Source organism: Pristiophorus japonicus, chromosome 17, assembly GCF_044704955.1.
Source record: "Pristiophorus japonicus isolate sPriJap1 chromosome 17, sPriJap1.hap1, whole genome shotgun sequence".
NCBI classification, from domain to species: Eukaryota; Metazoa; Chordata; class Chondrichthyes; family Pristiophoridae; genus Pristiophorus; species Pristiophorus japonicus.
The window spans coordinates 1,735,674-1,749,515 of NC_091993.1; the positions used below are offsets into that span (position 1 = coordinate 1,735,674).

Consider the following 13,842-nt stretch of genomic DNA (forward strand, 5'->3'; position numbering starts at 1 on the left):
TTCTAAAGTAGTACGGAGCACCGCTCCCACCAAACTCGGGTGGGAGCGATTTTCCCAGTGTTGCCCGCTCCCCAACGGTATTTCGAAACTGCCGGCGTAAGGCCCTGATGAAACTTCCAACGAATGGAAGGCCGCCCAAAACCAGGAAATAGTGTCAAAAAAACCCAGTGGTACCCGGCGGTAAGGTCATGAATTTCAGGCCCAATAAGCATTATTGCAGCGATATTTAGTAAAGAGGGAAAGGTGGAAATTAGTTTTATGTTTCTTAGCCATTAGTATGAAAACTGAATAGATCGAGCAATCCACCCATTTGATACATCTTTCATCTATCTTCAGTAGGTCAGGAAAAGACTATACAATATAAATACATATTTCCGGAGCATCAAAAATCAATTCACTTTTCTGAGCATATTGCAGAAAATGCTTTCCAGATGCTTTCAGTGGGGATTTGCATGTTCTTTCCTTGCAATGATATAATCTCTGACTCACCATGAGCAATTCTATGAGATCTGCTGGTTTTATTTAAAAAATTATATCTAAAAAAAATTGCGGGTTATTTTCATAAATTCTGAGTGAACCGACTCATGCTCATTATGGTCTGGAATTTACGGGGCCGATGATGGCATACTCTGCAAGTGCTGCAAATAACCCCGCAAATTCCAGGTTTCCCGAAACTTGCAGTCTATCAAGTTTCTTTTTGACAGATCGTACGCATCCGCTGTAAATTCACTTTCGCTGGCGCAGAGCTGGGCTACAGCCCGTGGTCACTGGCCGTATCCACCCCACAGTCACGCAGTTAGGCCGAATGGCCTTTTCTGTGCTTTAAATTCTATGTAAATATCATAAAACTGATGGTTGAAACCTTCAATCCTGCCTTTGTTACCTCTAAACTTGACTATTCCAACGCACTGCTGGCCAGCATCCCACGTTCTACCGTCTGTAAACTTGAGGTCATCCAAAACTCTGCTGCCCGTGTCCTAACTCAAACCAAGTCCCGTTCATCCATCACCCCTGCTCCCTGACCTACATTGGCTCCCGGTTAAGCAATGCCTCAGCTTTAAAAATTCTCATCCCTGTTTTCAAATCCCTCCATGGTCGCAGCGCCCCTCTCTATCTCTGTAATCTCCTTCAGCCACACAACCCTCCTGGCCTCTTGAGCATCCCCAATTTTAATCGCTCCACCATTGGTGGCCGTGCCTTCAGCTCTGGAATTCCCTCCCTACATCTCTCTGCCTTGCTATCTCTCTTTCCTCCTTTAAGACATTCCTTCAAACCTACCTCTTTGACCAAGTTTTTGATTATCTGCCTTAATATCTTCTTATGCGGCTCGGTGTCAAATTTTGCTTGATAATGCTCCAGTGAAACGCCTTGGGACATTATACTATGATAAGACAGACAGACTTACATTTATTATAAGCCCCTTTCACGTCCACTGAATGTCCCAAAGTGCTTTACAGCCAATGAAGTACTTTCTTGACGTGTATTCACTGTTGTAATGTAGGAAAGGCACTATATAAATACAAGTTGTTGAATGTCTTCATCTTGGTTAGGTGACCAGCTGCAAGTTATAAAACAAATTAAACTGTCTGGATTTTAAACCAATGTTCGGGTTTAAATTATACAATTGTATGTCAAACTATATACCCCATTCAAAGAACCAGATGCAACCAGGAAGGTTTTCTGTCTTGTGACCATCTCTATCTTTTCCAAGTGAAATAATCCAGTGTACTGTTGGAAGTACTATGAGGTTACTTTATTAAGAACTTATGCAAGTGAAATTAATCTTCTTTGATCTCTAGCCATTTAATACATCGGGCCCAGATTTCCCCAGGAGTTGCTCTTTTTTTTGGAGCAGCTAGATTTTTTTGGAGTAACTTAAAAGTCACAGTTCTCCCCATTTAAATTGCTCCAGTGTAAATGAGTTAATTAGGTTTTATTTTAATTCCATTTTTTTTAAAAGGGGGTGTTACCAGCCACTTACGCCTGTTTTGGCCATTTAAGCAAGTTTAGCCAGCTAAAACTTACTCCAAACTCGAGTAAGTGGCCACTTTTTTACGTTCTGAAAACCCCTGCGGTGAATTAAGAGATCAGCGCAGGTAGCCTCCAAATGTCAGTGTTATGATAGGAATGCTAGTTTTTTTTTTAATCCCAAGCAGCGAAACTGGACAGGGTGTAGGTGCTATCAGCCTGATTAAACTGAGTATATTTTTGGTAACGGTAACTAGATATTAAAGTACTGGGAAATCTTTGAAGATTTTTTTTCTCTCTCTCTCTCTTCCCCCCCCCCCCCCCCCCCGGGCCATTTCAAAACTCTTCCCACCCCCCGCCCAAACTCTTCCCCTCCGCGTCTCTGGCCCCCCCCCCCCCCAACTTGTCTGTTGTAGCCCTCTGTGCGGGAAGGCAGCGGCAGGCCACTCGGCCGGGATAGGGGCGGCGAGCGTCGGCCCCTCCCACACAGCCTGCATCGTACACTCTCAGATTCTGGGGGCGAGGAGATACTGCACATGCGCGCAGACTCTAGCGCCGGGACCTGGCTCCGCCGCCAAATCCAGTTGCCACGCTACGCCACCACCGAGGAGAGGCTGGGGAGCGGCCAAACTCGGCCCGAAGATTTTTGCCGCCCTTGAACTTCTACAAAAGCACCGCAGCTCTGGTGAGTGCGGCAGAAATCTGTACTGGCGAAATTTGGGCCCATTGAGCTGTGAAAGATGGTCACAAAATACTTTTTATGTTTTGGTACCAGCTGTGTAACTCTCGTTTCTCAAGCATCAAACATCTACAATACGACTATAGCGAAATTGGGAACTACGCCAAAATATGAGTCATCACGGATGTGAAGTTATAGTTCCCATGTTTTGTCTGTATGGTATTTTTGTAGATGAAAGCCCTTTATATCAATCAATGGGCTCTGTGATTGAATTGCAGTTTATAAATCTCAGGCCTGGAACTTCCCAGTATCTGTGGTTAGCAGACTGTTTGTGCTCTATTTACCATGAAAGAACACTTTACCAGAAAACCTGTAAGGAGGACTTTCCCACAGTAATTTGTGTTTGTCTGGATCAGTCGAATATTTAAGACAGTCTGCCTTCTCATATCTACTGACTGGCCTATGATCTGTGGCAATGGAATGGCACAGAGAATGTTTACAACTGGCGTAGGATGTGTGTATGATCAGAGTATTGTAGAAGTGGTATACTGAATGTGGGCTTCCTCAAATACTTAATAAATGCTGACTGAGTGTACATTAATAACTGAATGTAAGCATATGGAAACTACCCGATCAGAACAATGCATTTTCAGCCAGTATAAACCAAAATGAAGAAATTTGCAATTCAAGGATTTAGAGCCATATATTTTCAAATTTCTCCAACTTTTGCAGTTGCATTAGTTGTGCAATTTTGTAAGGTGTACCACCAAAATGCACCCTGCGGTCACGTTCAGCCATCGCCACCTATTTACAGTTTTTTATACGCTTAAATAGTTTTGTTTCCTGTTAAGTATCGGGATGATGGGCAGCTGAACAGCTGTTGAAAGCCAAGGCTTTAATCTGTGAGAGCTGTTCTTTTACCAAATGCACCTGTGGTCACCGCACATGTTTGTACCTCCACAAACTACAGATATTGCTGCTTGTGAAAGGGCAGAACCAATAATGTTGGACAGCATTATATCGTAGCTTGGTAGCAGGAGCGGTGAGAGACTGGAGGGATGTGATCAGGGCCCAGGAGAGGCGTGAGTTCAGGGCCAGGGTCCCAGGGGCAGCACGGGCCAGCCCACACTGCGATATGTGTGCGCACTAGGCCCATGCAACAGAACAGGTCTCCAGTCGTCCTGGGTAATCCTTGTCACTGGACCAAGACCGAGCTCTGTCGAGCCCGTGTGGTGGCTGGTGTGCAATGACCACCACATGTTAAAAAAAATCCACGCACAGGCATCTTCCACCCTTCAAGATGTAGTACAGGATCTGGGATATTAGGTCCTTCATTGAAACACCTGTGTACTCATCCTTTTTGGCGTGGAAGCAAGTCATCCTCGTTTCGAGGGACTGCCTATGATGATGATGGGGGCTAGCTAACAGTTTTTTGTTTCCAGCTTTCCTACTTTATGGGAATAAGATTTGGTAACTTTAGTACTAAACACACATTGAGTAAACTTATCCAAACATCTTTGCGGGTGCAAATAAACACAGTAAATGCTGAGTTTTTTTCAACCTTCAGTAAATTTTGTGCTTAGGAAGGTGAGGGTAATTAGTGTTGGGAAATGGAACATTTTTCCATTTTAGTTTCCCAGTGTCAACATCAAGCACTCCCAGCATTAGATACAGAATAAACTTCCCTCATTGATGGCCCAGCAATAGGTTTCAGCTAAAATTTTGGAAGAACATCCTTGACTACACCAGTATAATATTTACCAATTCCTGCGGAAGCCATCCTGTGGTCTCTCTGATTGAGATTGCCAAATTCGGGGCAGTTTTGTGTTGTGAATAATACCAGAATTATTGCAGGTAGGACCCTTGTAGCCAACATATGACACAGAAAAATATCCATTAGTACTCGTATTTTAGATTAATAGGGCCCAAGTTTCGAGCCACGCCTAGAATGGCGCAGTCCCGACCTGGACGCCCGTTTTTTGCGCCACAAAGTGCGCCTAAAAAGATCCTCCGTATTCTCCACCTCCCTGCAGGTCCTCTGGCCCTCGGCGCAGCGCAGCAGGAGCTGTAGGGGGCGGAGCTAGGTCCCTGCGCCGAAAACAGTGCCGGGACCTCTGCACATGCGCGCTACAGTGGGCACGCAAGTGCAGTAGCTCCAGGCGCCCAAAACTGTGGGAGTGGCCCGAAGCACGCAGCCCCTAGCCCTGGCCTAATGGCCTCACTGGGGCTGTGTGAATAAGGCTCCTCCCACGGCCAGCTCCTGCTTCCTCCCGACCCGACTCGACTCCCGCTTCTCGTCCCCCACCCCTGGACTGGACCCGACACCCGCTTCCACCCGCTTCCACCCCCCCCCCCCCCCCCCAAAACCGCCTCCGGACCAGACCCGCCCCCGCCGCCCCGGACCGGACCCGACACCCGCTTCCCGCCCCCGGACTGGACCCGACACACGCTTTCATCCCCCCCCCCGCCCCGCCTCCGGAATGGATCCGACCTGACCTCCCTCCCCCCGACCTGACCTCCCTCCCCCCTGACCCGAACCGAACTGACCTCCCTGCCACCACCCCCCCCGACCCGACCCAACGCCACCTACCTGTAAATCTGGTGCTGGGGACGGGCCCTGCCCGAAGTCTCGGGCCCGGCCCGTTCAGCCTCCCTCCCCCAATCTCCTCTCCTTCCCACCCCCCCAATCTCCTCTCCTTCCCCCCCACCCCGCCAATCTCCTTCCCCCTCCACCCCCCCCAATCTCCTTCTACCCCCCCCACCCCCCCAATCTCCTTCTCTTCCCCCCCCACCCCCCCAATCTCCTTCCCCCCCCCAATCTCCTTCCCCCCCCCAATCTCCTTCCCCCCCCAATCTCCTTCCCCCCCCCAATCTCCTTCCCCCCCCAATCTCCTTCCCCCCCCCCAATCTCCTTCCCCCCCCCCAATCTCCTTCCCCCCCCCAATCTCCTTCCCCCCCCCCAATCTCCTTCCCCCCCCCCAATCTCCTTCCCCCCCCCCAATCTCCTTCCCCCCCCCCAATCTCCTTCCCCCCCCCAATCTCCTTCCCCCCCCCCAATCTCCTTCCCACCCCCCAATCTCCTTCCCACCCCCCAATCTCCTTCCCACCCCCCCAATCTCCTTCCCACCCCCCAATCTCCTTCCCACCCCCCAATCTCCTTCCCACCCCCCAATCTCCTTCCCACCCCCCAATCTCCTTCCCACCCCCCAATCTCCTTCCCACCCCCCAATCTCCTTCCCACCCCCCAATCTCCTTCCCACCCCCCAATCTCCTTCCCACCCCCCAATCTCCTTCCCACCCCCCATCCCTCCCCCTTCTCCCCCATCCCTCCCCCTTCTCCCCCATCCCTCCCCCCGCTGTCAGATACTGAGAGACACACACAGACAGACAGAGTGATAGAGACACTGACAGAGACACACTGGGGGGGCATCCCAGCACGCTGTTGGAGGGCTCCCGGTGCTGCAGTCAGTAAGTAGAAAATGTTTTATTTATTGATTTTTAAAAAAAAAACAATTTTTTTTTTTTGATTGATTTATTGGTTGATTTATTGATGTATTTATCATTTATTATTGATGATGGCACTTTATTTGTAAAACTGAAGTGTTTAATGTTTGTAAACTTCCCTTTAAACCCCCCTTCCCCCATTCCCTACGCCTGATTTGTAACCTACGCCTGATTTTCTAAAGTGTAGACAAGGTTTTTTCGAGCGTACAAAAATCTTCACTTACTCCATTCTAAGTTAGTTTGGAGTAAGTTTTCACTCATGAAACTTTGAAATCAGGCGTAAGTGGCCGGACACGCCCCCTTTTGAAAAAAAAATTCTGTTCCAAAGTGAAACTGTTCTACCTGACTAGAACTGGAGCAAACTAAATGTGGAGAATTCCGATTTCTAAGATACTCCGTTCTACACCAGTTGCTTCTAAAAATCAGGAGCAAATCATGTGGAAACTTGGGGCCATAGTTTCTGAGTAGGTGCAGTTGACACCATTTCTGATTTATCCAGGCTATTGTCAGGAGATCTGATTTCCCATTTTGCCATGTTTCTAGTGCCATGCTATTTTAAACAAGCACAACAACTTTGAACACCATGCGTGATGACACAGCTGATCTATTTCATGAGTCTTAACCTCCCTACTAATCTCACATAAAGAACTTGGTTTCAATATCTTTTGCAAATCCAAGTAAACGACATGTACTGGATTACCCATGTCCTGTAGCTTAGCTACCTCCTCAAAGAATGCCAGTAGGTTAGTCAGGCATGGCCTATTACTTCGAAAGCCTTGCTCCATATAGCTGTACTCCAAGTGTTCATTTACAGCATCCTGTGCAATGTCTTCAACATTTTCCCACTATGGATGGTAGGCTAACTGGCCTGTACTTAATGGGGTTGTGCTTACTTTTTTGAATATTAGAACTACATTTGCTATTTTCCGGTCCCCGTCTACTCCAGTTTTTATGGTTGCTAAAAATGATCGAATAAAGCATCATTAATTTCTTCCTTTTAATTTCTTGACAATCTATGATCTATCCCATCTGATTCAGTGTTAATATTTAATTTTTTTAGTTTCTGCATAACATGTCCTTCACTAGCTAGTAAGTGAGAGATGCATTTATTCTGATAGGAATTTATCTTTACAGTGTTCGTTTGTGAAAACAGTTGTGAAAGATCCATTCAATACATTTGCCATATCCTAAAAAAACTACAGAGGTTTTAACATAGAAACTTAGAAAATAGGTGCAGGAGTAGGCCATTCAGCCCTTCGAGCCTGCACCACCATTCAATAAGATCATGGCTGATCATTCACTTCAGTAGCCCTTTCCTGCTTTCTCTCCATACCCCTTGATCCCTTTAGCCGTAAGGGCCATATATAACTCCCTCTTGAATATATCCAATGAACTGACATCAACAACTCTCTGCGGTAGGGAATTCCACAGGTTAACAACTCTGAGTGAAGAAGTTTCTCCTCATCTCAGTCCTAAATGGCTTACCCCTTATCCTTAGACTGTGACCCCTGGTTCTGGACTTCCCCAACATCGGGAACATTCTTCCTGCATCCTGTCCCATCAGAATTTTATGTTTCTATGAGATCCCTGCTCATCCTTCTAAACTTCAGAGAATAAAGGCCCAGTCGATCCAGTTTCTCCTCATATTTCAGTCCAGCCATCCCGGGAATCAGTCTAGCGAACCTTCGCTGCACTCCCCCAATAGCAAGAACGTCCTTCCTCAGATTAGGAGAGCAAAACTGAACACAATATTCCAGGTGAGGCCTCACCAAGGCCCTGTATGACTGCAGTAAGACCTTTCTGTTCCTCTACTCAAATCCCCGAGCTATGAAGGCCAACATATCATTTGCCGCCTTCACCGCCTGCTGTACCTGCATGCCAGCTTTCAATGACTGATGTCCCATGACACCAAGGTCTCGTTGCACCTCCCCTTTTCCTAATCTGCCACCATTCAGATAATATTCTGCCTTCGTGTTTTTGCCCCCAAAGTGGATAACCTCACATTTATCCACATTGGGCAAATGCATGACATATTCACCTAACCTGTCCAAGTCACTGCAGCCTCTTAGCATCCTCCTCACAGCTCACACCGCCACCCAGTTTAGTGTCATCTGCAAACTTGGAGATATTACACTCAATTCCTTCATCAAAATCATTAATGTATATTGTAAATAACTGGAGTCCCAGTACTGAGCCCTGCGGCACCCCACTAGTCACTGCCTGCCATTCTGAAAAGGACCCATTTATCCTGACACTCTGCTTCCTGTCTGCCAACCAGTTCTCTATCCACGTCAGTACATTACCCCCAGTACCATGTGCTTTAATTTTGCACACCAATCTCTTGTGTGGAACTTTGTCAAAAGCCTTTTGAAAGTCCAAATACACCACATCCAATGGTTCTCCCTTGTCCACTCTACCAGTTACATGCTCAAAAAATTCCAGAAGATTTGTCAAGCATGATTTCCCTTTCATAAATCCATGCTGACTTGGACCGATCTTGTCACTGCTTTCAAATGCGCTGTTATTTCATCTTTAATAATTGATTCCAACATTGTCCCCATTACTGATGTCGGGCTAACCGGTCTGTAATTATTCGTTTTCTCTCTCCCTCCTTTTTTAAAAAGTGGTGTTACATTAGCTACCCTCCAGTCCATAGGAACTGATCCAGAGTCGATAGACTGTTGGAAAATGATCACCAATGAATCCACTATTTCTGTGGCCACTTCCCGATGTACTCTGGGATGCAGACTATCCGGCCCCGGGGATCTATCGGCCTTCAATCCCATCAATTTCCCCAACACAATTTCCCGCCTAATAAGGATATCCTTCAGTTCCTCCTCCTCACTAGACCCTTGGTCCCCTCGTACTTCCGGAAGGTTGTTTGTGTCTTCCTTCGTGAAGACAGAACCAAAGTATTTGTTCAATTGGTCTGCCATTTCTTCATTCCCCATTATAAATTCCCCTGAATCTGACTGCAAGGGACCTACGCTCATCTTCACTAATCTTTTTCTCTTCACATATCTGTCGAAGATTTTGCGGTCAGTTTTTATGTTCCCAGCAAACTACCTCTCGTACTCTATTTTCCCCTTCCTAATTAAACCCTTTGTCCTCCTCTGCTGAATTCTAAATTTCTCCCAGTCCTCAGGTTTGCTGCTTTTTCTGGCCAATTTATATGCCTCTTCCTTGGATTTAACACTATCCTTAGCCACGGTTGAGCCATCGTCCCCATTTTATTTTTACTCCAGACAAGGATGTACAATTGCTGAAGTTCATCCATGTGATCTTTAAATGTTTGCCATTGCCTATCCACCATCAATCCCTTAAGTATCATTTGCCAGTCTATTCTAGCCAATTCACGTCTCATACCATCGAAGTTACCTTTCCTTAAGTTCAGGACCCTAGTCTCTGAATTAATTGTGTCACTCTCCATCTTAATAAAGAATTCTACCATGTTACGGTCATTCTTCCACAAGGGGCCTCGCACAACAAGATTGCTAATTAGTCCCTTCTCATTACACATCACCCAGTCTAGGATGGCCAGCCCTCTAGTTGGTTCCTTGACATATTGGTCCAGAAAACCATCCCTAATACACTCCAGGAAATCCTCCTCCACCATATTGCTACCAGTTTGGTTAGCCCAATCTATATGTAGATTAAAGTCGCCCTAATTTTTTGTTTGATGCTGTCCCCAACCTCACGACTACTGTTTGGTGGTCTGTACACAACTCCCACTAGCGTTTTCTGCCCTTTAGTATTCCGCGGCTCCACCCATACAGATTCCACATCATCCAAGCTATTGTCCTTTCTCACTATTGCGTTAATTTCCTCTTTAACCAGCAACCTTACCCCACCTCCTTTTCCTTTCTGTCTATCCTTCCTGAATGTTGAATACCCCTGGATGTTGAGTTCCCAGCCTTGGTCACCCTGGAGCCATGTCTCCGCGATGCCAATTATATCATATTTATTCATTGCTGCCTGTGCAGTTAATTCGTCCACCTTATTACGCATTGAGGCACAGAGCCTTCAGGCTTGTCTTTTTAACATACGTTGCCCTTTGAGTTTTGCTGCAATGTGGCCCTTTTTGCTTTTTGCCTTGGGTTTCTCTGCCCTCCACTTTTACTTTTCCTCTTTCTCTCTTTTGCTTCTGTCCCCATTCTACTTCCCTCTGTCTCCCTGCATAGGTTCCCATCCCCCTGCCATATTAGTTTAAGCCCTCCCCTGCAGCACTAGAAAACACTTCCCCCTTGGACATTGGTTCCGGTCCTGCCCAGGTGCAGATCGTCCGGTTTGTTCTGGTCCCACCTCCCCAGAACCGGTTCCAATGCGCCAGGAATTTGAATCTCTCCCTTCTGCACCACCACTCAAGCCACGTATTCATTGAGCTATCCTGCGATTCCTACTCTGACTAGCACGTGGCACAGGTAGCAATCCTGAGATTACTACCTTTGAGGTCCTACTTTTTAATTTAACTCCTAGCTCCCTAAATTCAGCTTGCAGGACCTCATCCCGTTTTTTACCTATATCGTTGGTACCTGTATGTACCACGACAACTGGCTGTTCACCCTCCCCCTTCAAAATGTCCTGCAACCGCTCCGAGACATCCTTGACTCTTGCACCAGGGAGGCAACATACCATCCTGGAGTCTCAATTGTGGCCGCAGAAACCTCTATCTATTTTCCTTACAATAGAATCCCCTACCACTATAGCTCTCCCACTCTTTCCTGCCCTCCTGTGCAGCAGAGCCACCCACGGTGCCATGGACTTGGCTGCTGCTGCCCTGCCCTGATGAGACATCCCCCCCCCCCCCCCAACAGTACCCAAAGCAGTGTATCTGTTTTGGATGGGGATGACCGCAGGGGACCTCTGCACTACCTTCCTTCCTTCTGCTCTTCCTGTTGATCATCCATTCCCTATCTGTCTGTGTAACCTTTACCTGCGGTATGATCAACTCACTAAACGTGCTATTCACGGCATCCTCAGAAACGCGCAAGCTCCAGAGTGAATCCACCCGTAGCTCCAGTGCCGCAAGGCGGTCTGTCAGGATCTGCAGCAGGATATACTTCCCGCATTTGTAGTCGTCAGGGACACTGTGTCCCTGACTTCCCACATAGCGCAGGAGGAGCATGACACGTGTCCGAGCTCTCCTGCCATGACTTAACCCTTAGATTGACTTAATTTGGCAACAACAATGATAAAGGTTACTTACTGATAAAGGAAAAGAAAAGAAAAACTACGCGCCAATCATCAGCCAATCACTTACCCCCTTGGCTGTGACGTCACCTTTCGATTTTTTTCTACTTCTTTGTTTACCTTCTGCCCCTGCTGCAGCTGCACCAGCTGGCCTCTCCGACTACCCGAACTCCCGCTCCTGTGTCCGCCTCCAATGACACTCGGGCCTTTATAGGCCTCTCCGACTCCCCGAACTCCCGCTCCTGTGGCCTCCTCAACGCCTCTCGGGCCTTTACAGGCCGCTCTACTGCCCGAACTCCTGCTCCTGTGGCCTCCTCAATGCCTCTCAGGCCTTTACAGGCCGCTCTACTGCCCGAACTCCTGCTCCTGTGGCCTCCTCAATGCCTCTCAGGCCTTTACAGGCCGCTCTACTGCCAGAACTTCCGCTCCTGTGGCCTCCGACACCTCTCGAGCCTTTATAGGCCGCTCTACTGCCCGAACTCCCGCTCCTGTTTCCCCTTGCAGAGCCCACTATTTTATAGGAATGGAGAAGATTGAGTACTTTTGCAAGAATGTTGGCTTACTGCAGTGGGGAAAGAAGAGACTGGAGTTTGTTAGGTTGTCGTTAAATTATACGGAGCTAAAAAGGAAATTTCAAAAAGATGAAATGCAGAGGGCATCTTTGAAATAACAACACAATAAAACACAAAGACAAAATATACATCGTCACAATAAAAGTCCATGAATTGTCACAGAATAGCTACAAGGGCCAGAACCAAGAATGACTTGATCCTTGTCCAACTGGAAGTTCTCAATCTGTTCTTGAGTCGGTTCCTAATAGGTACATACACTCAGCCTGTTGCACTTCATAAGATTAAACATCCCAGGTTGAGCTGGCTTTGAAACCTGTAAGACTCCACCCTTGGCGTGCTTTGCTGCTTTCAATCACAATATTGAATCTGTTCGTCATGGCTCTTATCAACATCAAGCCCCGCAGCATCGTTAATTTTTGCTGAAGCCCGCAGTTTTCTTCCCCCCTCTTCTGAAGGCAATGACCCGTGCTGAGGTTGTATCACGACTGGCATCACAGCAAAGTTTGATCCTGCCTTCACCTGAATTATACATGTAAACCTAGGGCGGGGATCACTGGTTAGTGATCCAGATCAGGGAATCTTGCGAATGTTCCTCTCGCTAGCTTGAGGGCACTAGGGCCAATTGTAGCATTCCTGTCGCCCTGGCTGAGATCAGTCAGCTGAGTGTAGACCACAGACCAGACCGCCTGAAGGACTTTACTGGCAGATAATGACTTCAGAAATTTCTTGCTTTCTAATTAATGTCATTTTGCCTCTGAAATACATTGCATCTTTCTTACGGAGGCAATATTCCCTTTAAGCTACGCAGTGCTCTGCAGCTCTTGCGCAGCAGGCTCACTGGCTTTTAAATCGGAAAATCTGTGCATGAGTGGTATGGGGCTGCACCCCCCGCCCATCCCCCCCCACCCCAAAAAAAATTGAAGGGAGTCTTGTTGGGCATCATGAGAATTTTGTTCTCCTTTGTCAATCACACATGCTTGTTCACATTGAACACGTGCTGCTGCTCTCATTTCCGCTGCCTTTAAAGCTCTTGCCTGCTGTAATGGTGAGGTTTATTTAGGGACATTTATATTAAAGAAAATGGCAATTTATGGAATAGGAAGAAAATTGAGATTCAGTTCACGTGTATGCTGTTGCAGATACTGTACAACACTTCTTTGTATCTCGCACTGAACACTGCAGCATATTCTGACAAAACATTACAGTTGTGACCTCTGTTTATTTCACATTTTAGACTATCTCTAACCAATGTCTCCTTGTTGCAGGAAGCGGCAGCCGTCACATTCTAGTCAGACCAAGAGTTTTCAGCTCAGTTCTCCATTCCAGAAATCCTCAGGGGAAACTGCACCACAATCAAGCCCTGTCAAGAATTCTTTGTTGGTAAAAAGTCACATTTATGATTGTTTTTATGTCATTACTGTAATTTCCTGCAATAACCTGTCTGCTGCAACTGAAATATATGCTCTGGATAGTTGGAGAGCTCTTTTGGGCTTGAATAAAATGGTTGCCTTGTTCAAATTTCTTTAGTATTCATATGTGAAGTCCTAGTGAGAACTGGGATGCCTTTGAAAATGCCAAAATGAACAAATCTGGAATTTAGGTTGGTTTTAAGTGAGAGTGGAAGTGGACTGTTATAGTTATATATGTATGTTAACTGGCTGTTAAAATGGATGAAGTAAAATAGGCATAGGAAGACACAGTGAGTGAAAGATAATGTTTGAACACATTATAAAAATGGAACGTTATTAATTCAAATGAATAAGGAGGTGAGGGTTTTTGGTGGCTACAGTATGGTATTTTCTCTCTTTGGCTATCTTTTGAAGCTCAACACTTGCAGTGCTGCAGATGAATTTAATCGTCTGGGTATAGTCAGACTGCAGGATATAGCGGTCAATCAAGGTCAACCAATTCTGATTGGTTGTAAAGCAG

The 13,842-nt window shown here is 46.6% G+C and overlaps 1 protein-coding gene across 1 annotated transcript in view; it reads left to right on the forward strand.

The window, feature by feature from the left end:
* The window catches only part of LOC139227513 (RNA polymerase II elongation factor ELL), a 96,373-nt gene that overhangs the window by 62,031 nt on the left and 20,500 nt on the right, over nt 1-13,842 (forward strand). The window contains exon 7 of the mRNA XM_070858295.1: nt 13,179-13,293. Coding sequence (XP_070714396.1) covers nt 13,179-13,293 — 115 coding nt within the window. The remainder of the gene's footprint in view (nt 1-13,178; nt 13,294-13,842) is intronic.